The 27,690-nt window shown below is 38.2% G+C and overlaps 1 protein-coding gene across 2 annotated transcripts in view; it reads right to left on the reverse strand.

Annotated features, from left to right (window-relative positions):
• Positions 1-27,690, reverse strand: part of asic2 (acid-sensing (proton-gated) ion channel 2) — a 530,460-nt gene that overhangs the window by 12,835 nt on the left and 489,935 nt on the right. For both annotated transcript variants that reach the window (XM_022196191.2, XM_022196190.2), the window contains 3 exons: positions 14,717-14,844; positions 8,764-8,914; positions 5,047-5,103 (listed from right to left, as the gene is read on the reverse strand). In XM_022196191.2, coding sequence (XP_022051883.2) covers positions 5,047-5,103; positions 8,764-8,914; positions 14,717-14,844 — 336 coding nt within the window. The remainder of the gene's footprint in view (positions 1-5,046; positions 5,104-8,763; positions 8,915-14,716; positions 14,845-27,690) is intronic.

Consider the following 27,690-nt stretch of genomic DNA (forward strand, 5'->3'; position numbering starts at 1 on the left):
GCATGCATGTGCTGGGATTGTGAACGTCTTACTGTTCCAAAAATGAAGCCAATTACAGGAGAGGAAAAGGAAAAGAGTTGTCTGCACTGACTCCTGCATCACACACTTTGCTTTTGGAGTGCATGTTAATGACATTGGTGAGTTACACCGAATGCTCTTACGGTGTGGGAGTCTGCAACCTTGATGCTGATTGCCTGAAAGTTTTGTTGCCCTTGGATATGTTTCATTTATTTATTTATCTATTTACTTTGCACCTCTCTGGCTTCCCAGAAATAGTTTTACTACAGGGTGGGAGAGGTGCAGGCTGAGCACAGAGAAGAATGACGTGGGAGGAGAGAAAGTTTCATTGATGTAACTCCAGCCGGCTGGCAGCGGAAGGTGATAAAGGTCAAACATTACTCACTAGAAGTTGTTATTTATTTATTTACAGCTTCCCTGACTATGTTCTTTTATTTCACCCCCCAAAAAAATAAGATTACAGCATAATTAGCATGGGCTAAAAGTAGCTTCGGCTAATAATTTTTTAAAAAATGCTATAACTTTTTAATTACCACGCTCGAAAATGAATTAATCCTGTGCAAGAGCGTTTTAATTATGAAACCAACCCATTGCCACCACTTAAGTTGCTAAATGAGTATAAAGCCCTCTGAACCGGATTTTTTTCCCCCACACTTACCTCATAAAAACATTACTACATTTTCAAAATAAGACAACTCATCTCATTTAGATCCAGTCTGAAAACACCCAGGGGTAATCAAAGCTGGATTTTAGGAGTTTAGGTGATTTACAGTCTGATTTCATTCATTAAAATCACCACTGTAACACTACATGGGCTTACTATAGTATGATCAGATGTATTATAATGTTTCACCTTGTCTCTTATCACTGTACAAACATTGTGGTCACATTTTTTTTCATTTATATTGTGAAGACAAAAGAATTTACGCAGTGTGATGGCTTTATTAAATGAGAGTTAAGACCTTTTCAGACATGAGATGAGTAACTCTGCTGCTTCATTAATCTGTTAAAGTGACGCCATTCTGTCAGTCAGACAGACAGAGGTCACTTTTACAATGATGTTCCTCACTCGTGATATTTATCAGCCAGGTGAGATTGGACAGGACATTAGGTGATGTCTAATGCATAATAATGAACCAACAAGCAAAAGACTAAATTGAAACTAAGAGCTTATTAATCTGTCTAAATGACTAATAGCTTAAACTGTAAAACAACAAAACAAAATGGTAATATGGCAATTTTTTTTAGCTGAATTTCTTCTACATTTGACCATAAAATTACACTTTTTTTTTACTGTAATATATATTATGTACTGAAAATGGCAAAAAAATAAAATAAATAAAATTGCTACTTATCATTATTTTGATTGAATCTATCATAGTAGTATAGTCCCACAAATTTTATAGACCAAAGTCAATGAGATTTTGCTCTCTGGGGTACTTTTAGATCAATATTGGTGCTGATAATGCTTTCCAAAATCCCCTTACAAGACTTGAAGTACTGTGCGTCGCTTATGCATTCAGTTTAGACTTGAAAAATGTGTAGGTATGTTACTAATATTGGGGTCACAACATTTTACAGAAAAGCAAGCGGGGTTCTCATTCAGATATTAAACTGAAATGTTCAGTTTCCATCAGGTTAACAGACAAATGTATGTCTGAAAGGGGCTTTATTCTGAAAGAGAAAATTAGTGTGAGATTTCCTTTTACTTTAAACAATCTCCACTTCCATACATACAACACACGCTCAGAATTTTGTAATTTGTGTGTCATGTTTTTGTGTTTGCCTTTTCACAAACTCCCAACAGGTCCAGTGAAAGTCCACCTCTGGCCTTTAGTACTCGTTTTGGCTGAATCTTTCTCTCCAATTCTCAACTGCAGATGCATTTCGAAGTTACATTTTATATCAACAATTTTAGAAGAAAAAAAACATCCAAACAGTTTCTCTCTGCCCTGGAAAATGACAAAGTGTCTGAAATGTTTTCAGTCTGGGTTCATGGACATTTCACAGCACCGAGGTTGCTCTGCTACAAGGTTGCTGAACAGCTTTAAATGGCGTGTGTCGAGTCCTCTTACAGCTAGACCTCAGAGCCTCTGACATGACTGAAAACAGCATCATGCAAGACACACTGAGGCAGACGGAGGTTTTTGGTGCAGCTTCAGAATGGTTTTCATGAAATCTGTCAAATGGGAGGTTTAAATAGGTTTCAAAGTGTCGTCGATACAGCCTCCTGTTGATATTCTTTCAATCGCTTTAGACTAACAGACTTATTCTACAGACTTTAAAGTTTGCTCATGGCTTGCGTCTCTGTAAACCTCCTCTGTGCAGGCTGGTGGTTATGTTATAGCAAACAAAAGCTTGCCTTATTATCTCATTTATCTCCTTTAAGGTTTCATCCTCAGCACAAAAGGAAAGTAGCTCCCTAAACCTGAATTTGCAGACATTTTGTATTTGCTTTTCTCCAAGAGGCCAACAAAACAGTTCTTCATTGCAGTCACATTGGGGTTCGTTGGGAGTGGATCGCAGGGACAGAAAATGTGCTACGTTAACACATTGTGCATGTCTGTGTGTTGCATTTCAGACTTGTGCAGTAATGAAAATGATACAGAGACGTTACTAAGTCTGATCTAGCAAGTTTGCCATTATAGACTTTCAGAAAAAGGACCAGAAATTTGCATTCAGATACAAAGCCAACATGTGCACATGTTGTCAGATGAATGGAAAGGAGTACATTTCCTTAAACACGGTTCTACTTGGGCAGGTTTTTCATAAACATGTCTTTTTTCATTTCTATGCTGATGACACACAGGTGTACCTGACTATAAGAGCTTCTGACCATGACAAGTTGAATTGTCTTATTAACTGCCTTTGTGAAGTCAAAAAATTAGATGTCAAACTTTTTTTTCCAGCAGATAAAACTGAAACTTCTGTCTTTGATAGCAGCACAACGTTAAAGCGACTTTTGAGCAGCACACCACAAAACTTGTACAATCATCTCACAAATATCTAAAAAATACAATCAATCCTAACTATTAAAGACAGGTAAATCACCTCGTCCTGCCTGGATTACTGCAACAGACTTTTTACCTGCCTGAACCAAAGAACTATTGATTGACAAATTTCAGCTGCTGGGGTTTTTGTGATCACAGGGTTTAAGATTTTATTTCTTACTTTCAAGGCCCTTCATGGGCTTTGTTAGGGACTCAGGGCCTTTCCTTTATAATTTCATTTGAACTGTCTTTTACTTTCATTAACAATGTATCAACACATCACCAATTTTCCAACACTGTACTGTTTTATAGATGCCAAATAAAATAAAAAGGGGATCATTTTATGACTTTTTGTTTTATTTTGCTGCCTTAATAACATAGAATTTAAAAAGTGGAGTGTAGACAAAGATTATTGTTTTCATTGCTGGTGTTATTATGTCCCATATTGGTTGCTTTTGTCATTAGATCACAATTTTTTAGTACTTCTAGATCTCAACTGGTACCTTTGGGCTTTCTAAGCAGAAGCTCCAACACTCAAGTATCCCATTCGAAGCTTCACCGCTAGCTTTTAAATCCCAGTCAAAACTAGAAAAGCACTCAGAGAGTGCAGACCTCTGCCAAGGATAGAGAGGAAAACAGGAAACCCATGCAGTAAAGGATCACGAGCTGGAATTGAACCTGCATCTCTGACACAATTCTGTTTACAAATCACCTTCTTAACCAGTTGAGCTATCTGGACACCTTGTTCCAATTTGTTGGACGACATACAAACCTAAGATGTTTTTTTTGTTCTATTTTGGGCCACATACTAAAACATACTAAAAAATTCAAAGTGATCCAGAATCCAGGATCCTTTCTGGATTGCCACCAAAATTAAATCAGCTCTTCCTCTTACCATAGTCTACATCCCCTCAAAATTTCATGTGAATCTGCCCAGGCGTTTTTGAGTTATCTTGCTAACAGACAGACAGACGGACGGACAGACAGACAGACGGACACACAAATGCCGGGTGTCACATAACCTCCTTGGCGGAGGTTTTACTCATTGGGTCATCAGCTTAGGTGCAAATTAAAACGTTATCTTGATATGCAGTGCTATTGACTTTGTCTAGTGTTTTTTAATTGACTGATTTGATGTTTATATCTGTGAAAACTGCACTACTTTAGTCAATACATCATATAACTAAACTGACCAGACTTTATTATGGCCCCTAAGATGAAAATCAAAAACTGTTATCAGGTATGAGAACACCTTTTTTTATGATTTCTGTCGGCTTTAAAAGGTGAAACTATGACTTTTAAGCACTTTCCAAGGAATTTAATTTAGATCAAAATCGCAGAATCAGCCTGATCTGACTTTCATGTGTCTCTCCTGAGCGTAAAATATTACAGAGGTGTTAGGGCAGCTTCATAAAGAGTTAAAAACAATGAAAAGCGCATTATGATGAGCTTATATTTAATAAAGCCAGCAAAGTTAATATCAAATCTAGATTCTGACAGAGTGAGCCACGGCTGCCAAAACCTTTAACATAGCAGTGTAATTTACCTCAATGCAGTAACTATGACGCATTATCTTTGTGACTACTCAAGCATTAAATTGAACTCTGCAGTCGCTGTCTGCTCTGATGCTGCTTATAGGCTTGATGAGCCCTTCACACACAAGGGGAAATATTAAGATGACGCCTCTTGATAAATCACAAAGTTCAAAAAGTGACACTTTCTCTAATATATAATATACTCTGAAACTTCTGCAGCCTTTTAAGTGGACCACTTGTGTGCCTGCATGCAGGAGACTGTTGTTCTTACTACAGGTCTTCATTCATGGCTGAAGACGCTCTTAACTTGACTCTAGTTTGAAATTCTCTCCACTGTTGCTCGTCTTTAAAGCAGCTTCAGCATTAAAGCTCAGTGTCAACAGAAAAAAAAACTTAATCCTAATCCCTTTGGAAAGCAGTAATAATATGTAAAACAGAACACCGGGTGTGTGTGCATCATCTGGGCTCATGCTTATGAGTGTGTTTGGTCTCTGCAGACTTACCGAGGGCAGGTTCAGCACAGTCTTTGTACTGCTCAGGTGTGCAGTAGGAGGCGTCACCTAGAAACAAATCAATAAATAGCACACAGTTTGAACATTAACACTGTGTAAGGCTGCAAATGTATACACATCACATTTAAAGGACCTGAAAAAATACACGGTCTTTATTTTTTAAGACCACATTTACACAGTCAGAGTCATATTGTTCAGCCTCTCAGTGCTATTAGATAGTATACATGTGAACATATACAGCTGGAAATTGGGTCATAACCTGTAAACTGATTTACACTCGCACAGTAAAACAAAAATCCTAATTTTACTGAAAAAATTACAGTCGTATTCTGCTTTTCTTAAAATGAGAGATGTCTAATTTTAAAAAATGTGGATCAGAGCTAATCGTGGCATTTTAACTGATTTTAAATGATCGATATCAGCACTAACGCCTGATCCTTTATTTACATTGGCTGTCACACAGGTGTAATAAAGGAGAAGCACGATTTCTGACAAGATGCTAGAGATGCACAATTTGAATCATTTTCATCATCACTAACGGGCAGCATCATCAAGAAATAATCGACTGATAGCACAAATGGAGCGCAGCAGACATTTGTCCGGTGTTAAAATTGTTAATTTATTCAACAAACACATGATGTAGGTTCTGTTATACAAGTCACTGGAATATAGGAGCATAGATCTAAATACATAAGCTCTGGTCAGAAGTCATCAAGCATCACACAAGTCTTTGTCATGGTGTTCCTCCACCAGCAAACCCACACATCACACTCTGCTTGGCAACATGAACTTCTAACTGGAGTGAGTGATGCCCTCCTCTGGTCGCTACGGTATTAAACAGTAAGAGGCTCCATCTGGTGGAAGAACCAGGTACTACAGCTGATCTATGATACATTATCTGACATGCATGTAGAGAATACAGGATTTCTGGGTCCTACACTCTAACACTACATTGAAGACAGTGTTGTGGTGGAGCTGTAAAACAATGTTTACAACCACCTATGTAACTTTAAGGAACAGCTTGGATGTAGAAATGCTCTTTTTTCTTACTGCACTACAGTTGTTAAGCATTGGCTGTACATTGCATTGATTTTAATGACTTTTAACGAACTTGAAGTGTTTATTATCTAAGAGAAAGTTATCGGGTCAGCAGATACTAAATATTACATGGCTTGGATCAGATCAGAAAGAAAAAAAAACTTGATTGGGGCATTTCTATTTCAGACTGTATATAAAAGTCTACAGTATCACACACATTACCCGATTAATAACCCAACAGTTATTTGAAGTAATATATCAAAAAGGCCAGATTACATTTATTTCTCCTTTTTTAAACAAAAATATTTACTTTATTATGTATATAGCCTTTTCTGATTTCTTAAATTACACACAATTTTACGTACAATGACAAAAATGATCTGTAATTCAATGTAAAACTTGTTGCATAAAGGCATATGCCAATGTAGCAATTTAACATTATTGCCTGAATTATAACTTATTAGTTATACATTCATGGGAAAGTTTACACTCAAACTCTGTAATGCTGGTTAGAAATCAACTTTTTTGCATTACTCCACTGTCTGGTTCATGTTCCAGCCCACAAGCTGGGTCATAACCAAAGGCCATTTTTAGTTTTTTTAATTCCTCCTGAGGAGCTTTACACAATTATTTGTGAATACTGCTGTGACAAATGAATAAATTCAACAAAAGGGACTTGAAATCAATGGTGATGAATATTTCATTTGTCTTCCAAAACAGTAACACTTATAGTTAAGGACAAATCTCTAAAATAACAATGCTTCTCGGCAAAATATATGATGAAAACTTCTGGAAATTTTTGCACTTTGTCAGAATTATGACATTTTACTTCATATTTATTACTTTTGTCGACATTTTAAAAAGATTTTTGTTTTTACATTGCGTCTTTGTGGTTTAATCGGCTGGATATGTCAAGATTTAAGTAAACAAAATGCCTTACATATATAATTTTTTTTGTGTTTTCTTTTCCCAGTGTAATGTGTAGATATTTAGTTACTGTTGGAGACAGCTGGATTTGAGTTTGTTGTTGTCTTTGTTGCATTTCTAAGTATCTGGTTGAGAGTGGGAGACGCTGCATTTCTGACAAGTTCAGAAATGGGAAAGATCAACTGAGATCTTAATGTGTTTTCTCTGTTAACTTTTAGACCCAAATTGAACAAATGAATTATTTGTGGTTACAGCACTTCAAAGTCTTTCTGTAGCAGCATCTGAGACTGAATCTGTATCCGATCAGTGAAAAAATACATTTAACTGTTTTGGATTTTGTTCATTTGCTCAAAAAGCTGCGTGTTGCATCAGAAAGAACAGGTTCTCAGTGTTCTGGGACGGGATGGGTGGAACAGGTGTGAATGTGCTCTAATGTGGAGATGGAAGTGCTCTGGGGGTTTGCACAGATTCCTTTTAGTATGATAAAGAGGAAGCATAATTGGATACTCACAAAGTATTGTGTGACTTCAGTGAAATGTGTAAATAGAGTTAGAGTTAATTTGCATTAAAATATTTATTCCATTTCAGAAAAGCACAGAGAGGTCTTCTATAGAGTGTGCAGGAGGGTGACTGATGCCTTCCGAAATGGAGAAAGTGGTTTTGTAATGAAATGAGACTGCACTGTCACTTTGCAGAGGAAAATAACTCAAAATAGCATTATTATGCAAGAAATATACACTATAAACCATCATCACAAAGGAATTTAGTCGAATCAACTTAAATCTTCCAGTTTACTTGACGCAAATATATGACTTTTGTTCATTTCTAGTTAGTTCAACCTAAAATGTCAGAAGTTAGAAAAAAAGGTTTCATGACGTGATACATTTTGACTCAAAATATTGAGCTGTATGAATGACAGCTAAATAATCAGTTCACTAGGCTCATTAAATTACACCCATAGGAAGCAAAATGTATATTTCACAGGATGAGAGAGATAAAGCTCTGCAGAAACTCTTGCTTTTGTAGTTGAAAAAATAGACGTGCATGCTGGAAACTTGCTGTGTCTTTAATACAACCTAAATTAAGTTACGCTTGTTTCTTTTTTAAAGTTAGTGCCGAATTCATTCCTTATGCCTGTAAGCTTCTAATTCATCTCAAGGAAAAGCCACACAGATTGGTGTGAAAAGCTGATAAATGAAGAAAGAACTCTTCATACTGAGAAAATCTAAAGGGAAAGCAAGGTTGTGACTAATTGATTCAACTTAATATCCATAGGTTATTGAACTTGTTTTCTCATGTTCGGTTAATTAACTCAGCTTGTTTTACACTTTTACAACTCATAGCATGACTTTGAAGTAATTAATCGACTGAAGTGCAGTCAAGTCACATTTTTAAGGCGGCAGGAGATGTTTTCGAAGCAGAATTAACCTTGAATGCTTCACAATGCACAGCTATGAGGCGACATAAGCAACTAACCCTGCAAATGAAGTTTTAGTTATTCTGATTAAACAAAGTTTAAACAGGTAGACGAATAAAGCTATCTGCACAGCACTTTTTTCACAGCCAGACACATAATCCCGGGGATTTTCTAAATGGTAACACCTAATCCAGAATCGACTTGTCATATCAATATGAAGCCTCTCGGTGCTGTTTAATCTCATGTAAAATACTGCAACCTTGCTGAAAGCCCCTGTTTATGAATGCATGTTCGATACATCTGTGTGCTCATTTAGATTGGCTCACCGGGCATGTGCACCATCCTGCAGTTGCAATTCTCCACGATGTAGCGTGTTTCACAGTCGATCCTGCAGGCGGTTACACTGTAGACCTGAAAGAAGCCCGACTCCAGAGCTTTGGACTCGCACTCTCCCCACGGGGGAGGCAGGTAGGTCAGCTACAGGTGAGAAGAGAAGTAGGGGTTAGTGAGGCCTGGAGGAAGAAAAATGTGTGCTTATTAAGTTTTAAATTTTTTAAGAACATGCTTTTTGCACACTCACACCAGTTATAGAATTGCAGAAAAGTAACTGGAACAATATTTTTTTCAACCTCCCAGTCTGGTCATTGATTAAACTGCTATAAACTCATCTCTGTGTATCTACATATTTAAAAGCATGCTAATTACCTTAAAGAAGCTCAGAATGTAACTCGACATCATTGCTTCCCCTATAATGTTCACATACTGTATATGAAGTCCATTCCTCTTCCCCCACTCATGACAGCTCAAACACACCAGCTCGCCTATGATTGCTACCCTATGCTACAATGACAGCTCGCAATATTAAAGTAATTCAGTCAAAAACTGATTTTGAAGAAGAATAAAATGAAATTCTTCAAGTCTGAATCCTTGTTTGACATTGTCATTGACACACTTTCAGATAAAGCCTATAAAAAAACACGATATGCACATGTTATCAAAGTAAAAAGGCATGATTTTCAATGGAGAGGATCTTTAAATACATGCACCGATTGACATTACTGTTGCATTTTTTTTTTGTCGTCACGCTTCTTAATATTGCCAAAAACAAAGACAGAAATGACTAATTTACAAACAATTTTTTCCAGCAAATGAAAACTAAATAAGTAATTCTAAGTGCTTCACTAGAAAGCAATTCTTTTTGGTTCTTGAAAGCATTTTAGCTCTGATCCAAGAGGCTTTCTCGGTTCAGAGAGCTTCTTGGATCAGAGGTATAACATTTCCAAAAACCAAAAAGAAAAGTCAAGCTGCCTCCTACTGAAGAATTCAGGATTTCCATGACATGGATGACTGAGTATCTGCACAGAGACGAATGAAAAGCAGTAATTCATGACTGGAACTATCATCAACAAATACAAAATTCAAAGAAATTATTTAAAACAGACTGATGGAGAAATTAATTCATCAAAGTTTGGATGCAAAATGTTTTTCAGTGACCTGCACCATCTGTGGAATCAAACACAGCAGATTCTCAACCGACCAAAATACATCAGCTTGACCTGTTGCACCGCTGTTAATTAAAAAGCTCGTTACAGGCAGTAAAGGGATCTGAAAGTAAACTGATTAAAGAACTAAACTTGTCCACAAACTGCAACGAGAAGCAGCAACAAGGCAGCCCAGACAGACTACGAACCTGCAGGCAGCAGCTGACATTTATAAAAAGGTTAATCTAATGTTGCTGATGTAACGCAGGTGATGTGATGACTCAGAGTTCGTGCTGCTGTCAGAAGAGATGAATCAGTTCCGTTCCAGGATTAATGACGGAGGTCCGTCTAACGTTGGCTAACTGTGGTAATGTTTTCTAACCATTTAGTATTTCTGGTCAAGCTGAACTCAGAGAGGAAACAAGACTTCAGTGGAAAAATTGAGTGAATCCTCAGCTAAATGAGCATGAACACGTAGATGCAGAGATGCTAATGCTAAGTGAGCATGTCAAACAGAGAGAGGGCAGTTTAGAGTTTGGAAATTATTGACTAGATTTATTAAAGAGAGTCCATACACTGAGTCTCCTCCATTAAAATCACTATGGATGAAAATAACATCTGTAACTATGGTAACCATACATGAAAATGGCTGAATTTGTCAAACTGCTTCAATGACATAAAAAAATGCGAAAGTAACACTCAAATATTATTGACAAATTGAGCCTAATTTTTAAAAATCAAAAGAAATTACACTGAAAGTTGACTAAAAAGACCAAAACTCAATCAGTTTGAGCCATAAATAGCACTGTCTGTTATTATAATGAACAATTTAGGAAGCTGTGAATCCAAATAAGCAGCCAGATGAATTAGTCAATAATAAAAAAATAATGAATTTAAGTTAGTAAAGTTTTTCACTGAGTGGAGAAGCAGCGTTCGCTATAGTCTCCTGCAGTAGAATCCACTGCCACACCAAACTCATTTTTCATCCAGCAGCTTTCATAAAAATCTGTTATCGCTCATTTTTGTCTGCAGTATAAAAGATAAAATATTCATGACCTTTGTAAATGAAATTTAGAACTTTTTTGTGGCGAACTTTTCCAGACCTGCAGATAAACTGCATCAAGTCCAAACTGTGGACAGACAGTGACAGCAGCTCTCCAGCACACTTCCCTCCCTCCCTGAAATGCAGCCAGTACACAGCAAACCAGGCGCCGCGCAGAACAATGCAACAGATAGCCAGAGTCTGCTGCAAAAATCCCACAACACCCGGTGACGGCAGAGCAGGGAAAAAAAAAAAAAAAAACTCCAAATGTTCTCCTCCAGCTCCTGTGGCTCTGAAGACCGGGACGACAGATGAGAAACGAGGGACACCGGGACGAGCAGCGTGGAGGCCCATCTGCTCCCGAACACATTCGCCGAGGCCTGGCCCTGCACTGCATCCATCACTACCACCCTCTGCTCCTTAGTTCCCGTCATTGTCACAGCGGCTCCTCCCTAACGGAGCTGTTTCCTCTGCCAAAAGAGCACTTTTTCTTTTTTTTTTGGATGAGGCAAAATGCAACATCCTGCCAGGTGAAATTTGGCCACAGTCTTGCTTGTTAGCACTGACAGAATTTGAAACTCTGCCCCCCTGTCGGGCGATGTTGTATCTCTGCTTCGCTCTGCAGACACAATCACTCCACTTTAGAACAATAAATCCTAACCGTAGCCGACATATTACAGCGTCCAGAAGCTTCCAGCCATTTCCGTGCATAAAGTCTCCTGTGGTAATTGACCATGTTCTCGGCGAACAATAAAAACTGACATCCAGACGCTATTAATTTCGTTATAAGAAAAGGCGCTCCTCAGCTATCCTTAACCTTTAAAACCACCTTCATGGCTCGGCTAATCTTTACTCCCAGCCTAATTAGAGTCAGCTGAGCCCTGATTCCAGATCTGATTATTTTCTCTGTAATCAGATAATCCAAGGTGCTCAATATCACTTTTCACCGTGCTGAGACCTGCTGACCTGATTATGGTCCATCTAATAAGAGCCGAGGCCTGTGCCCCACTCTGGTGTTATTAATCATTGTTCTTCTTCTCCTGTTACAGCAGAGCAATGCTTTAATTAGGCTCCATGACTTGGCCAGCGAGGGACGTCGTTAAGACAGCTGAGAACGTGGCGGGTTAGAACGAGATCATTGTGTTTTGGCTCTGGTTGAGCGAGTCAGAAAGGAAATTCTCTGGTTTAAACTCAACAACAATCCCCATGAAATTGCTCTCATCTTAGTTATGTTTTATTTTCCTGATAGCATACAACTGCAACACAAAGACCCTGAGCTTGAATCAAAAGTCAGCAAAGGAATAATGGTCTCATGAAGACAATTTTTTCCATCTTTGGGAAGAATGACTTTCTCAACCTAGGGAACACTGTGCCCTTTCAGCTCCAGCTAAAAGCCCACGGAAGGGCAATTTCTGTGTCTGGAGAGTTTAAATTTAAAATTGGCTGCCAGTGTGTGAGGACTCATTCAGCCCCTACCATAGGCTGTGTATTTTATGCCATCAGCTCACTTGATTAAAGCCGCTTTGATCTGAGCCTAATATTATTAGCCAAAATGAGTTCATTTAAACTCTCTGTCAAAGTCATTTTCACGAGCAGACTGACTGGTTTCCATTACAAAGATCCAATCATCACTTTTTTATTTATTAATTTTTGCTCCAGAAGGCATTTTTCCAAGATCTTTGTCCCAGATACTCCAACAAATCATTATTATCGGGATTGTTTTTGGACACATCTGAAAGCGCCCTGCTGGCTTACGGAGCAGAGGAAGCTCGAGGAGACAGGTGGGAACTTCTCACAGTAGGAGTTTTTTTCCCAAACTTCCCGACACAAAGAGCAGTTCTGCATTAATTAGCTGCAGCTAAATTTGCTGTGTTTCCCGCTGTGGAGGCTTGTGGAGAGGAGCAGTGTGTTCGCAGCAGGCAGGCAGAGGATTGGCCTCGTCTCCGCCCTGCCAGTCACAGAACTGGGCTGACAGATGAGCTGAAACCCTGGAGGCTCATTACCCGAGAGACCGAAGCATCTCTGGATGGATCTCCTCCATTCCTTCAGGCCGATATCGATCAGGTGACTCTTTGCATCGCTGCACCACAGTGAGATGCTGAGGTTTCAGCTGAATGCGGTTGAAGAAAACTTCCGAAAAAAAAAAATCAGACTTACTTATTCCATTCAGTCTTCTTCACTAGGTTTGCATGGACCTGAAGTAAAAAGTTACCCAGAAAAAACAAAAACAGAATGTGTTTACATGTGCCTAATTTGCAAACTGTGGCTAGATTTTAAACCTAATGTTTAGAACAACTGATAGCTATGTTTTTATTTATTGTTATTGTACAGATTATTGCAAATTACAGAAAAAAGAAAACATGCCACAACTGTGAATAATGTCCACATAAGACACCGGCATCTTTTCAAATGGCAATTAGTTTATTTTTTGTTGTTGTTTTATCATAAATTTTCAAATAAGAAAATGGATTTGAATGGAGAGAACTAAATGAATTAAATAAGTCTGTTAAAGTAATCAACTGGACTCAAGACCTGATTACTTATCTTTTAGACAAGTAATCTGCAAACTTACAACATATATATATTGGATATTTAAACTTCTTTTTGTGAGTAGAGGAGTCGCCCCCTACTGGCTGTTAGAAAGAATGCAGGCTTCAGGCTTTTCTGAATTTTTTGTATAGTCTATGATTATAACTCAAACCTTACACTGATTGTTATGGTTTTCTGGCATATATAGTAGATAACAGAAGAAAGACAAGGTTAGCAACTAGCTGATGAGCACAATTTAGCATTTAGCACCAAAAGAGAGATATATTTAGCAGAGGTAGTCCTGGTTTCACCATGGTGGATAGAAACATGACTAGATGAGGAACAATATACTTAAAAAAAAAAACAGACATTGGTGTGAATGCAGTTTGCTTCTGCTGTCCTCAGTTGACTGAAAAACCACCCACAATAGTCCACATATTGTACACTCACTGACTGACATCCAGCAGTTGCCAAGGGAAGGGAAATATCACTGATATGCCAGAGACAGGGGCCATTTTCAAAATGAGAGGGCAATGAATTTATCTTGACAGAAATCTGTCTGCTCAATGTAGAGCAATACAGTCAAGTCCCACTTTTGAGCCAAACAATAGTTTTTGAAAAGCTTGGCTTTCAGACAGGAAGGGAGTCAGAAAGGAAAATAAAGAAACACAGGCACAAATAGCAGAAGGAAAAGACAGAGCTAATAACCTCTGCGAACTGACAAAGCTGATAGGAGTCACAATGGGAAGACACTCAGCTTGGCGGTGCAGCAAAACATTCTGTTGAGCTTATTCAAGTCAAGCCAAAAGGAGAGGAAAGCAAAAAAAAAAAAACAACCATGAGAAGCAGAAGCACGGTAACAGAGAGGAGGATACCAACATCATACGCCAACAACAACAACCTGTATAAGCCCTGCAAGTTTTTAATAGTGTCCTTGTGTGAACAAAGCTTCAACATGATTGAGTGGGGCTGAGTTTGAGTGGAAAACTTCTCTACCAGAAAGGTCAAAGCCAGAGACAGATGAGGAAGTTCATCATCTGTCTGTCAACATTCACCAGGAGAAGACAAAGGCCAGATCAGGGTCCAGTGAGTAGTGAGACCCACAAAATCCCACCACGGCAAGTTTTCTTTGAGTGATACGTTGAACGTGTGGACTAGCAGTGAAAACCAGCACAAGAAAAGAGGTGATAAAAAAAGCGTTATTAACTATGCAGCAGGAACACCTACCCTCTGCTCCTGTGTGGCTACAAAAGTCTGGAAGCCGGGGGCGACTCCAAAGCCCAGCTCATGGACAAACGGGGGCTCCGCCTGGCTGTGGATCTGCACCCGTACACCTGCCTCGAAGGCTGTATCCTCTGCAGAAAAGACAGACGGAGAGTCCGAGTTAGATGATTTCAAAAGCAGTCAGAAAGCAGAAATGTGCGAAACTTTAAATATCTTTGGCTTTTTGACTGGTTCAGATAAACAGTTTAGGGAATGGAAAGACATAATTTTTTTTTTTTTTTTTTTTTACACTCAACAGTCAAAAACCAAAGGAAAAAAAACTGTTCTAGCAATGAATCCTGGGCTTTTTGGAGTCAAAGCTAAGGGCTTTTAAGATTACCTTTTGCTTTAAGACACACTTGTCCCATTTGTCGCAACGTCAAATGCAGGAAGTTAAGAAGGCTCAGTGCTAACTCCGTAGATGAAAGGGTCTTTACTCATCCATTCAGAGCATTTGCACACAAGCAAGGACGAAAGGAGCCATAACATTTATAGGCAAAGCCAGAGCTGCCTTTGCACAAATCGATAATACTCTCCCCTCCGCATTCAGCCGTGTGCTCCCAGACATCCACTCTGCTAACTCATCAGCCGGACACCTCGGGGTGTTCTGAAACCGAGACACTGGAGACTTTCAGTGCCACCAGCGTTACAAATCGACAGACTGCACACACAGACGTGCTGCAGCATCACTCCACTATGATACAGTCATCAATCAAACATCTGCTGTGACTGATACGGTGACAGCTTGGATGCGTTCACATTAAGGGATGGATGAAGGGAACAAACATGCTTTTTCCATCTCTATGAAAGAGGACAGTATGTGTGAGTATGAAAGAAACCGCCTGTCAGAGAGAGATAATTAGAGTCCATGTTTCAGAGGCAATCGGAGATAGAGAAACGTGTTCATTCCATCCTTTAAATTATAATTTTATGTGTGATGACAGCCCTTTGTGTGGCTGACAACTTTCACATGCTTTACGTCTCACCAAATTGTAACTGGATTAGCGTCATTTGCACAAAACATGCAACTGCGGCGCGACATCTGTGCATGTAGTTTGCCACCATATGGCCGAAATGTGGAGGCTTGAGCGCTGCAAACATTCCTGGGAATTGCTCGCACCGAGCTACAGGCACGTGGATATTGGTCTGACTCCTTGTTTCAAAAGTTTGAACCATTAAAATCAGTCCCAGAACAAAAGTGAGGTGTCCCTTGTTTGCTCATCTGTGATTTGTTGTCTTCATTCCTCTACTGTTTGATCACAATTTTATAATTAATAATTAAATTTATAATAGTTAAGCTTGAATTTCATTTGACATGCTGATTTTGAATTCATCTGCTCGAGGAAAGTTGATGTGCTCATTTTAACTCTTAGTTTTGTGCATCACAACTTGAAAACAGATTGTGGAATGAGTGAGGTTACCTTCCAATAATCTCTCTAACATACAATAAAGCATGGCAGAAAAATATTTAGTATGTCAGAAAGCATCATGGGTCAAATGCAGTATCTCAAAAACAACAAGATGTCCGACTATATCATACCACATTTTGCAGATTGTAGCTTTCTCACCTGCAATCCTTTACCCAGAAGAAGATGTGTCACATAACATGTGTTACAGGGATTTGTGTGAGCATTAACAACTTTATGCAGATGACACCTCATTTCACAGTTTAGACTGTGATAGATATATGCAGGGATGGCTGGTATAAATGGGCTAACAGGGCTAAGCCCTCCCAGGCCAACACAAAAAAGATGAGAAAATTATTTTTCAAATAACTTACAACAGATTGTTTTAAGTTTAGGTGAAAACAAAGGTAGCAACAGCACCAATCAGTCAAAAGAAAAACATAGAATATCTCTAAATGGGCTTATTTTTTACAGCCCCAGCAGATACAGTCCACTTTCATTCATTTCGTTCTTGTAAGTGATTGACAGGTGTCATGTCCCGCCCCCCTGATTTACTGATCATTTGGGCTAACTTCACTCAGCCCACAGGCCTTTGACACAGCGAGAAAAGGTTAAGCTATGGCGGTGTTACCATGAACGAGGTGGATTATTTGCTTTCATGTCCATTTTCCTCAATGTCTTTGGAGGAAAAGCTGGAAGTTAAGAGACTGGGATCACATCGGCCGTCAATGTGAGCTTCTTTTCAAATAAGGTAGGCCCATGTTGACCTGTTAAAGGACTGTGACACCTTGTTTTTGCTGAGGTCATCTGTTGTACTGAAGGTGTGTTTTGCACTACATGTCGCCAAACAGTTGTAATAAGACAGTAGCAGCAGGCTATCTGTGGGCAGTCGTTGCAGTTGGAACACGTTTTCTAGTGGTGTGTGTGTGTGTGTGAGTGACTGAGTGAGAGAGAGTGTTGATAGAGAGCACTAAAAAAGTATAGTGTACCTGTAATTGATGTAACTGTGTGTATCATAGGTGATGTTGCTTTTGCAGCTGTGTTAACCATTTAATCAGTATTATGCATTTGTTAGCCCACCCAACAAATTTCACCACCAGCTCCCACTGGGTATATGAGTAAGTGTCTTCATACTGCCTGGAGCAGAAAGCACTTTGTAGGGACAGTTACAGGTCATACTAAAAGTCAAAAAGAAAATTAATAAGATTCAGAACACAGTGTGAGAATAGACTGTTCATCAAAGGAGGATACATCTTGTGTCTAGTAGTTAAACTTTTACAATGAACATGTGCACAATCAAAGACTGGATTTTTCAGTAATACCAAAGGAGTAAATATTAAATTACATTTTTTTTCAAGAAGCTAAATTTGCCTTAAAAAATCTTTCAAGTGCGAATGTGGCATGTAGAATTAAAGCACTTGATATTCTAATGTGTGTCATATTAGTTGTAAATGCTCCATCAGAAGCCACAGCACTGTTAGATCTCACAAACTGGGCCATTGTTGTCCATCACCATGAGCACTAAACAGTGCAAACAAAAAAATCGCATCCTTAAGCCTGAATAGTGACCTTTAAACAACCAAAAAGTATAACTCTACTGGCTATTTATTGCAATAAAAGATTATGTTCTTGTTGAGTCGGACTGTGTGGCTCTCTAGTTTGTTTTAACAGCAACCCCTGTGCAACAGCATTTAAATGTCAAGTGATTCAAATGTCGTCACCTCTGAATAATTGAATTTTTCCTAAGTTGAACAGTAAAGTGTTTACTCTTATGAACAATCCAAAACAAGTACTTAACAAGGACTATATTATAACTATAGACCTGAAAGTGGAGGCTCAGCGTAACAAAAGTGAAAACACCTGTGGTCACTGACACATAAACAAATTTGCTGTAATCATTAAATTGAAGCTAAGTGGAGCTGTGATTTCCAGTCAAAATGAACCACTAACACCAGAAATTTCTCAGTTTTGGACTTATGGGCTGTGTACATTTGCATGTCTGCATCATGGCTCCACATGGAATAGAATTACCAAATGAATTGAACAATCTGGTTGTGAGAGTTCAAAAAGATTGAAAAGAATAAAAGAAGATCGAAAAATGTGTGAAAACACAATCAGAAGGTATAGAACAAGTCATAGTACTATTAATCAGGGCTGGGGTGGTCACCCTATTAAAAATAACAATACAGACAGTGATGTACTTGTACAATTTGCATCCGAAAAACTGAGGCTTGGCACTTCAGACTTGGCACAGGAGCTACTGATGGAAATCAGTTTCTGTGACAGCTCAGACAGTACGAAGGACAACGTATAAAATCACCCTCTATGGATGTCGTCCAAGAAAAAACAACCTTGCTTGCTCCTTGGCACAAAGTTGCAAGATGAAACGTTACAAAAGAACATGAAAAGAAGTCTGATGAAACTGGGAGCAGAGTCTTTGGTCAGATGAGGCCAAGATAAAATAGTTCTGACAGTGAAGCACAGAGGTGCTGATATGAAGCTGTGTGAGTGCAAAAGGTGTTGGAGACATGACATTTATAGATGGAACCATGAATGCCTGTGGATAAACCAAAATACTGCCTGATAAGATGACTCCCAGTCGGCAGAAGCTTGAAGAAGAGAAATATTTCAGCATGACAGAAGTTCAAAATCACACAAGAGTTTCTAAAAGAAGAACAAAGTGAAAACTATGACCTGGATGAGTCTGTTGTCTGACTTGGATTCAACGGAACACCTTCAAGGTTGTGGAGAGGAGAGAAATTTAGAGCAACACAATCAAAAGGCAGTTTAAAGAAAATATCTCCCTGGAGAATGAGGACTTTGGGATTTTTAAGAGTCAGTTTTAAGTCTTCAAAGATAAAGGTGAACATAGACACTTAAGACCTGAATCTCAGTCCTGCTATGAGGCCTGTATTTTTAGTATAGTGGATAAAAACTGCTGTTTTTTTTAATTTTACGTATGAACAAATAACTTGCTGTTATATTTAAAAGCATTGCAATTAGTCTAAGGTCAACAGCGTTGACTTTCTTCATTTCCACCTTACACTGTATTTGCACAATAAATATATGTTTGACTTTTGCATCCAAGAAGTAAGAAATGTTGGTTTTGGTCTTGTCAAAGCACGTGTTGACAACAACAGAAAATGGGAAATAAAGTAATTTCTGACCTTTAACATAAGTATTCATGTAAGCAGAAGCTCCAAATTATGCCATTTTCTGCTGTTACGTGCTCGCTGCACATAACTTTACTGTGACCAATTAGCCACTGTTCAAACTGTTCCTTCCCTGTCGAAAAACTGCATATCTGTTAGTTCAGCTGTTGTGTGCAGTGCGTTTTTTCTAACCAAAGCTCTTGCTGTAACACAAACAACCACATGCTAATGTATTGGCTGAATGTATGTATATTGGATTTGATGGAGCGTTTGCGGTGAACACTGGGTAACAGAGAACAGAGGATGGAGCAGAAACACTTCCTCAGCCAAAACAAGCTGCATTTGAAGAGCTTTCCTTTTTTATATATCGATGCGAGCGCGGCTCATATCACATCGACAGTAATGTGAGAAAAACTCTCTTTAAATAAATGAGTCGTGAAAATGTCAGTTGCACTCAAAACAGCCTGACATAAAGCAGGCAGAAGAAGAGGTGTTTAACAAACAAAACAAGCCTAGTGCAGCACAAGATGCAGGAGACAAGACCAATTACAAGGACTGATGGTTGGTAATGGAGGTCTTGGCTTGGAGGAACCAAATCATGAGTTGGGTTAAAGATATTCAGCAAATGAGGCAGGATTTCAATTTACTGTATTGAGATTCTGGTTTGTATCGATTTGAAGCCAGTTCCATGTGTATCTAAAGATTATTGTCATTATTAATTAATCTACCATGTCATAAAGGAGCAAAACCCACCCTTCACAGTCTTATTTTCACAAATTTGGTTTACTATCACTGAACACAAAGAAAGGCAGAAAATCTATACAAGTGAGAAGCTAAAACCGGAATTTTGGCCTGAAATCATACACAACCTATAATGAATTAATCAACTGATTGTTCCAGCATTGATTCAGACCCAGTGTTCCTGCATTACAGTGGTCTGACGCTAATGAAAAGTGACGATACAAACACACAGAACACTGAAAAAACTAATCATCTGCTAGATTTTCTCCGCTGGAATCCGACTAACACCTCGATTTCTTACAGCGAGATGTAAATTGCACCGAACAAGATGCAGCACAGGAGACAATGACCTCTTACCAAGAGTGAAAATTAGGTATTTGTATTGCCACACTGAATCTCTCCATCTGAAGGAGACTCTGAGACACTGTGTTAGTGTTCGAGAGCAGAACAAACAGGGACCGCTGCGCTTGTTTGTGCGCCAGCCAGCTCTCCTTATCAGAAGATGATCAAGAGGATCATGGGCAAAGATACATCTGACCACGGCTCGAGCGGAATCACAGATAGCTCCGCAGATTTGCAGTTACTGTGCGTTTCATCACCGCTATCACGCTCATTTGACTTAAGAGGTGGAAGATGTAAGAGGCGCAGACTGAATTAGGATGCTACCTGCGTCTCTGCTCATAACCTGCTGCTTCGTATGGCAGCGAATAAATGCAGGTGGTGTTCTGACCTCAGCTCCGTCGTCCTCCAGCATCTCAAGTGATTCCTCATGTGGGCAAACATGAGAGGGAGAGAGGAGGTGTGATGGCGTAAATGTGAAAAACCACTCAGTTTTCACATTTCACATGCAAGATCAGCCATGCCTCCTGAAAAACACTTTCTTATACAACCAGTTTTCATGTAATTCTGAGGAAAATGTATTTTCCGCTGGATTCCGTTTGTTTGTTAACACATCTTTGCCATTTCATTCGTTGCTTGATTAGTGTTGCATCCTTTCAGCCAACCAATCATATATCAGAGGGAGTGGGAGTCATCACTTGGGTAACAAAGAAAATGGAGGAGAAGCTTCAGATGTGTTGTTAAAGAGCCATATTTTTAATCAAACCATGATAATCTTTAAACGTAACCACATTGTGTTTTATGGCTTAAACATACAGCCTCCGTCTGTGTGTAGCTCAAAATTTGTGTGTGTTAGCATAGCAAGTGTGCTGCTTGGATACATGCCAGAAAAACAAATTTGTACGAGGAGATTCTTTGTCATCCACACTTCTTTTTCATCATTAAATCATCATTAAATCGCCCATGGAGCCCAGATGCTGTGGCAATTTCTAAATTCTCAGGATATCCTGTGCTGACATCTGCATTGGTAACGTGGAAACCACAAACTAGCCTGAGATCCAGCTTTACGTGGCTTTTGTGGCACCTTGAAACAGTCTTATTTATGGGGGGAAAAACAGGTTTCTTCCAACACAATATGGAAACAGTTTATTTGGAGGTTGGCATGATTGTAGACGCATGTATGTTAGAATTAAAACAAAAAAGCCAAATCTGTGGCAGTGTACAGGCCTTTCTTATGAAAGTGCGTCTATTGACACACACTTTCCTGGCACATACAATGACTACAGGCGTGCATTTGCAGCAATACCTTCCTTGCCACCACCCATACTGACCAGAATTTTGAAACTGTTTTTGACACGTTCCAGATTATTTCACTGCTTTATAATTTCTTTTATTTGTACCTTTCTTTCATTTATACTTTTCTTTCATATCGATTCTTGTCAACCTTTTGAAACAAGCTGCTTCTTCTGTCTATCTATGTATCTATGTATAAATCCCACATAGCGTAGTACTGTATATCCCTGACTTTTCCTCTTTGCACCATGAGACGTGCAGTAATTATTAAACTGCCGATTCTGTCAAATTGAATATCATATCATTCACAAAATGTGACACTTGAGTTGTATAGTTTATTCATGACCTTTTAAAGGACTACTTTCAGCCTGAGTATTTTCACAGAATTGATCCTTAAAATTCCTTTAAATGATGGCTCTACAGTTTTATGAGACATAAAGGCAGAAATTTAGATGCAATGCTTTAAAAAAAATGCTTTTTTTAAACAGTCATGGTGGAGTCGTGCACTGTGCTGTAGTAGGTGGTAGCTGAAGTTGGTCTTCTTTCCTAGTTTTATTTTAGTTTGCATTTTATAATTTTCCCTACACAAACACTTTACTATACAGTAAGTCCTTTTTTTTTATGTTTGCAAACTTTTAACTTACTTCTTAGCCTGTGTCTCTCTCACCATAAAACGTAGTGTTGATTTACTGTGGACAGGAATGATACCAGCTTTCTGTTGTGGCAAGTATCAATCCTCCAGGATTAAACAGTCAATACGAGTTGTGTTTTTTTCCTAATATGTACAGATTTACATTGGTCATGCACTGCTTCTCCTCACAAAAAAAAAAAAAAACCTACACGATTATGTTATAAAAATGATGGGACAACAACTGCTACGTGTATAGACCATATTTTTACAAATACACCTGAACTCTGTACAGGCACTGTATCCATTCCTGTGGGATGTACTGACCATAATTTAATTCTTACGGTTAGGAAGGTTAAAATAGATAAAGTTGGACCTAATATAATATATAAAAGGTCGTATAAAAGGTTTATACTGGAACATTTCCTAGATGAAGTTAAACAGGTAAATTGGTTAAAAATAAAGAAGCAAACTGATGCTGATGAAGCAATAAAATTATTTAACAATGTTTTTGGGTCAATAGCAGATAAACACGCTCCTCTTAGAAGGTTCTGCACAAAAAATATAAAAACACCGTGGTTAGATCAAGAATTAAAACAAATGATAAACCAGAGAGAGCAGGCAAAGAAAGCTGCCAACTCCTCAGGAAATCAGGATGATTGGATTAAATATCGTAAATTAAGAAATCAAATAACAAAACTAAATAGACATAAAAAGAAATTATTTTATGAAAATAAAATTAATAATATTCAAAATGATAGCAAGAAAGTGTGGAACATAATACATGACATCATAGGAAGAAACAGGAAATCAACACCTGCTTTTATAGAAGCTGAAGGTGTCTTCCTAACAAAACCGAAGGAGATTGCAAACTATTTCAGTAGTTACTTCATAGAAAAAGTTGAAAACCTTAAGACAACATTATCAAAAACCGATAATAATATCGGATCAAACAAATTAATAAGAGACAAATTGATGGAGCGCAAACACTGTCGATTTAATTTAAAAAGTGTAACAACAAAAGAAGTTGAGAAAATCCTTAAAAATATAAAAAACAAACCAGCAGGTCTGGATGGTTTAGATCCATGCCTTTTGAGGATGGCTGCTGACTACATTGCTCCTGTAATTTGTCATATAATAAACCTAAGTTTTAATAATAGTTACTGTCCTCGTGAGTGGAAGAAAGTAAAAGTGATTCCACTTCCAAAAGATAAAAAAAGCACATTCTCTGGGCACAATAGTCGCCCCATAAGTTTAGTGCCTGTATTAGCAAAAGTAATGGAACAAATTGTATATGAACAAGTGAATGCATATTTCCACGAAAATAATTTGCTAACTGATTATCAACATGCCTACAGGCAGAAGCATTCAACAGGCACTGCCCTAATACAAATGACTGATGATTGGTTAAAAGAAATTGAGAAAAATAATATTGTAGGAACAATTATGTTAGATTATTCGGCTGCATTTGATATTCTAAACCACAAACTACTTTTGGATAAACTCGAAAGTTATGGCTTCGAGAAGTCAGCAGTAATATGGTTTAGAAGCTACTTAGATAAGAGAACACAGTCTGTTTTTTTCAATGGTCATTTTTCAACAGAAAAAACTGTAACATGTGGGGTGCCACAAGGCAGTTGCCTTGGACCTTTGCTCTACAATATTTATACCAATGAGATGCCACTAGTTCTAGAAAAAGCTAAAGTTGTCATGTATGCCGATGACTCTACACTCTATTCATCAGCACAGACTTTAAATGAATTGAAAAGTATTTTAGATAAAGAACTGAAAAATGTTATAAGTTGGATTAAGTATAATCAAATGGTATTAAATACAGTTAAGACAGTTTCAATGGTTGTGGGATCAAGAAATAGTATCAAATATATACATGACTTACAATTATTTATAGATGGAGTAAGAATAACACAGGTCCAAGAGACAAAATTGTTAGGTCTTATAGTTGACAATAAATTAACATGGGCTAAACATGTAGAAGTGATGTGTACAAAAATGGCAAGAGCAATTTCAATGTTAAAAAGGTACAAACATGCTCTAACAGGGAAAGCAATTATACAAATCACACACGCCTTGGTCCTCTCATATCTAGATTATTGCTCGCCTGTTTGGTCAAATGCAACAAAAACAGTGTTAAAAAGGTTACAGATCTTACAAAATAGAGCAGCTCGTATGGTTTTAGGCTACAAATTGGAAAGTAGCTCTAAATCAATGCTAAATAAATTAAACTGGTTAGCAGTGCAGGGGAGGATACTATATTCATCGTTATCACTTTTAATAAATATTATAACTCATAAAAATCCTAAAATACTTTACAACAATCTTTCATTCAGTTGTGACAAACACAGTTACAATACTAGACATGCGTGTGCAAAAAAATTTTGTCTTCCTAAAGTAAAATCACATACTATGGAAAGAACTTTCCTTTGCAGAGTAATGTCAGAATGGAATAAATTGCCAGAAAGGATAACGTTAGAAGAGAAAACAAATAAATTCAAACAACAACTAAAGACATTCCTATTGAAAGAACAGAAGGGAAGTTCATAGGATAAGAGAAAATTGTGTAGAATGCAGTCAGTTGGTGAAATTGGGTGTCAGTGAAGGTGAATCGGGAGGAAATACTAGATGTGGATTAAATATCGAACTAGGATTGAAAATGGGACCAAAGAAATCGGATGTTGACTAAGCTGTAAAACGAATTGAAGTGGCTTGTTATGTATTTTATGTGTCTTGTTTGATTTGTATTGGTTTTTATATATGTTATTGTTTTAATTTGTATTTACTGTTGGACCCCAGGAAGAATAGCGACAGCTTAAGCTGTGCTAATGGGGATCCTATCAATAAACTAAACTAAAAACACCTAGAATTCATTCTTCGCCGATGCCTATTATTTCTTCTAATCCTCGTCTGTTGCTGGTCTCTGTGAACTGCAGCAGGCTCATAACTGTAAAGCTGTGGTTTGTTATATCCAGGTGAATATACATTTTCACCCTTTCACTGTAAAAAGTACTGTTCTGATCCATTTTTCATCCTGTTACACTGTGCTTTTTCTTGAGATTTGGATAAAATTCTGGTGAATAACACTTCAAATGTTGTTGCAGAATATAGAGACAGTTTTTATTGTATTTTTTTAAATGAAGTTTTTGTTTCATTTCCCACCACAACAATTGACTTTGGTTGCCAACCTGCAAGCTTGTCTTTAAAACTATCACCAAGAGGTAAATTTAGTAGCTGTTGTGGGCTTCTGACTATAAAGTCGTTATAAAAAGTAAGTGCTTATTGCTTTTTAACACTGAATTATGGTCATTTTAATATGAGGAAGTGTCTTGGTGGCCTCCTTTATTCGTCTCTTTCTTGCACAGTAACTCAGCCTGCTCCATGTAGATTTATGCATGTGCCAAATTCCTTCCATTTTTTAATGATGGATGGAACTCTACTCCAAAGGATATTAAATGACCTAGAAGTTTTTCTTGCATCCCTCTGAAAGAATGTTTTCATGGAGTTGTTTGGTGTTCTTTATGACCGCACCTTCTAGATACATGAGTCTTTAAACTAGTTACTGAAGACACATTTACTACGCTCAGATAATCTCAATTTTGCAAATTTTGTGACTTCTAGCATCAACTGGCTGCACCTGTTCTGACTTATCTTACATTTTACGTTTTAAATAACATTATCTTTTAGAAATCTGTTTTCGCTTTGATAATAAAGAATATTTTTGTAAATTTTGGACAGTAAATCCAAATGAAATTGATCACGATTTAATGTCGAAAAACAATGAGATGAGACAACTTCCAAAGGAGGTTAATCCTTTTAACAGGTACTGTATCATATGATCCTAAACAGCCCATGAGTTTCACGGTTGTCATGGAAATGTTGGACTTTCCATATCTTCGAAACACTTCATGAGCATCACATCTGTTTGTGCTTTCCAATTCAGTCATTCCTTTACCACTCTGCTTCTCCTCAGATGTATTTCATTTAAACTGAGCTCTAGTACTGTAATCAGATCTACATTAAGCATGTTCTTTGGTAAAAAAAATATACAACAATCTCTTTTTAATTCACAATCTCTTGCTACAACAGAGCAGCTGTCACATCACGCTGAGCTAAAATGCTGTCTTTGCCCAGCCAGCGCAAAATAGTATTATAATTTCGCTGCAGGGTGCTCTTGGGTTTACTTTGTGTGGATGTCGAGGCAAATAGCACTTTACAGTTACACTGGAAATGAAAGAAAATGACCTCTAAACGGCAGCAAATGAGCACATCATCCAGGGACGCCGTGTGTCACCCGTTCTACTGCAGCTGCTTCTCCTGGACCCACATTTTATTAGCCACATTCAGCAACAACAGCAAAAAAGCGAAAATGACTTCTGGATACTGACATGCTTGAAACTTCAGCAGCAGCTCCTCACTCGCCAACGTATGCGCACTAAAAGGACAACGGCTCGAAACGTCCATGAACCTTGTTGTGTTTTATTAGCGGCTGATCAGTCATTTGCGAGGCACTTTCACCTATGAAAGGTGCTATATAAAATACAGCTTGATTTACTGAACAAGCAAAAGCAATAGTTCGCCACAAACCCACGCAGAAGATTTCACAGATGAGAACATCGCACTGACTAAACACCAAAAAGGGAAGTGATGCAAGTAGGAAAAGATAAAAAGGATCAAGGACTTTCCACTCGGTCCAACCTGTTGTTGGAGAAACATCCTTTTTTCGCTCTTTTCAGAATGGCTTTCTCCTTCGCTTCGCTTTGATTTAATAACACCAGGCAGAGAAAGTGCAGAGGCATGGCGAGGACTTTAGCGGTGCACTCTAATGCTTTCCGGGCTTTACTTTCCTGTTTGCCACATAAAATGGGGAGTTAAAATCTGAAATGATGGATGACACATTGATGGGAAATAGAAAACAGAAGCAGACAGAAAGCTCAGGCTGCTGATGGGTCCCATTAGCGTGTACCTACAAAGTCCTGTAGCTGTAAATAAACTTTGTTAGAGAAACAAACAGAACTCAGACAGCAGCCCAAAGGAGATAAATCTTTAGTAGAAAGTGAAGCAGCAATCAATGAGGGAAAGGGATCAAATAACGCAGCGACATGCACCAAAGAGAGCAAAACGGAGACATTAAAAAACTTGATATGTAACATGCCATTCTCCCATTTACAGAGAGGAGATAAAACAGAGTTCGAGAACTCCTCGCTCGCTCACAATCTGCATCACTCCATCAATATTGCTGTTAAAAAAAGAAACGGTGGGTGAGCAGATCATAATTGGTTGCTTGGGAACTCAAAAATGTCAGGTTTCCAAGCTTAGCTTCTGTAGCATGAGAGCTGACTTGATCTGAAACAAAACTCTGTGATG

Source organism: Acanthochromis polyacanthus, chromosome 21, assembly GCF_021347895.1.
Source record: "Acanthochromis polyacanthus isolate Apoly-LR-REF ecotype Palm Island chromosome 21, KAUST_Apoly_ChrSc, whole genome shotgun sequence".
Lineage (NCBI taxonomy): Eukaryota > Metazoa > Chordata > Actinopteri > Pomacentridae > Acanthochromis > Acanthochromis polyacanthus.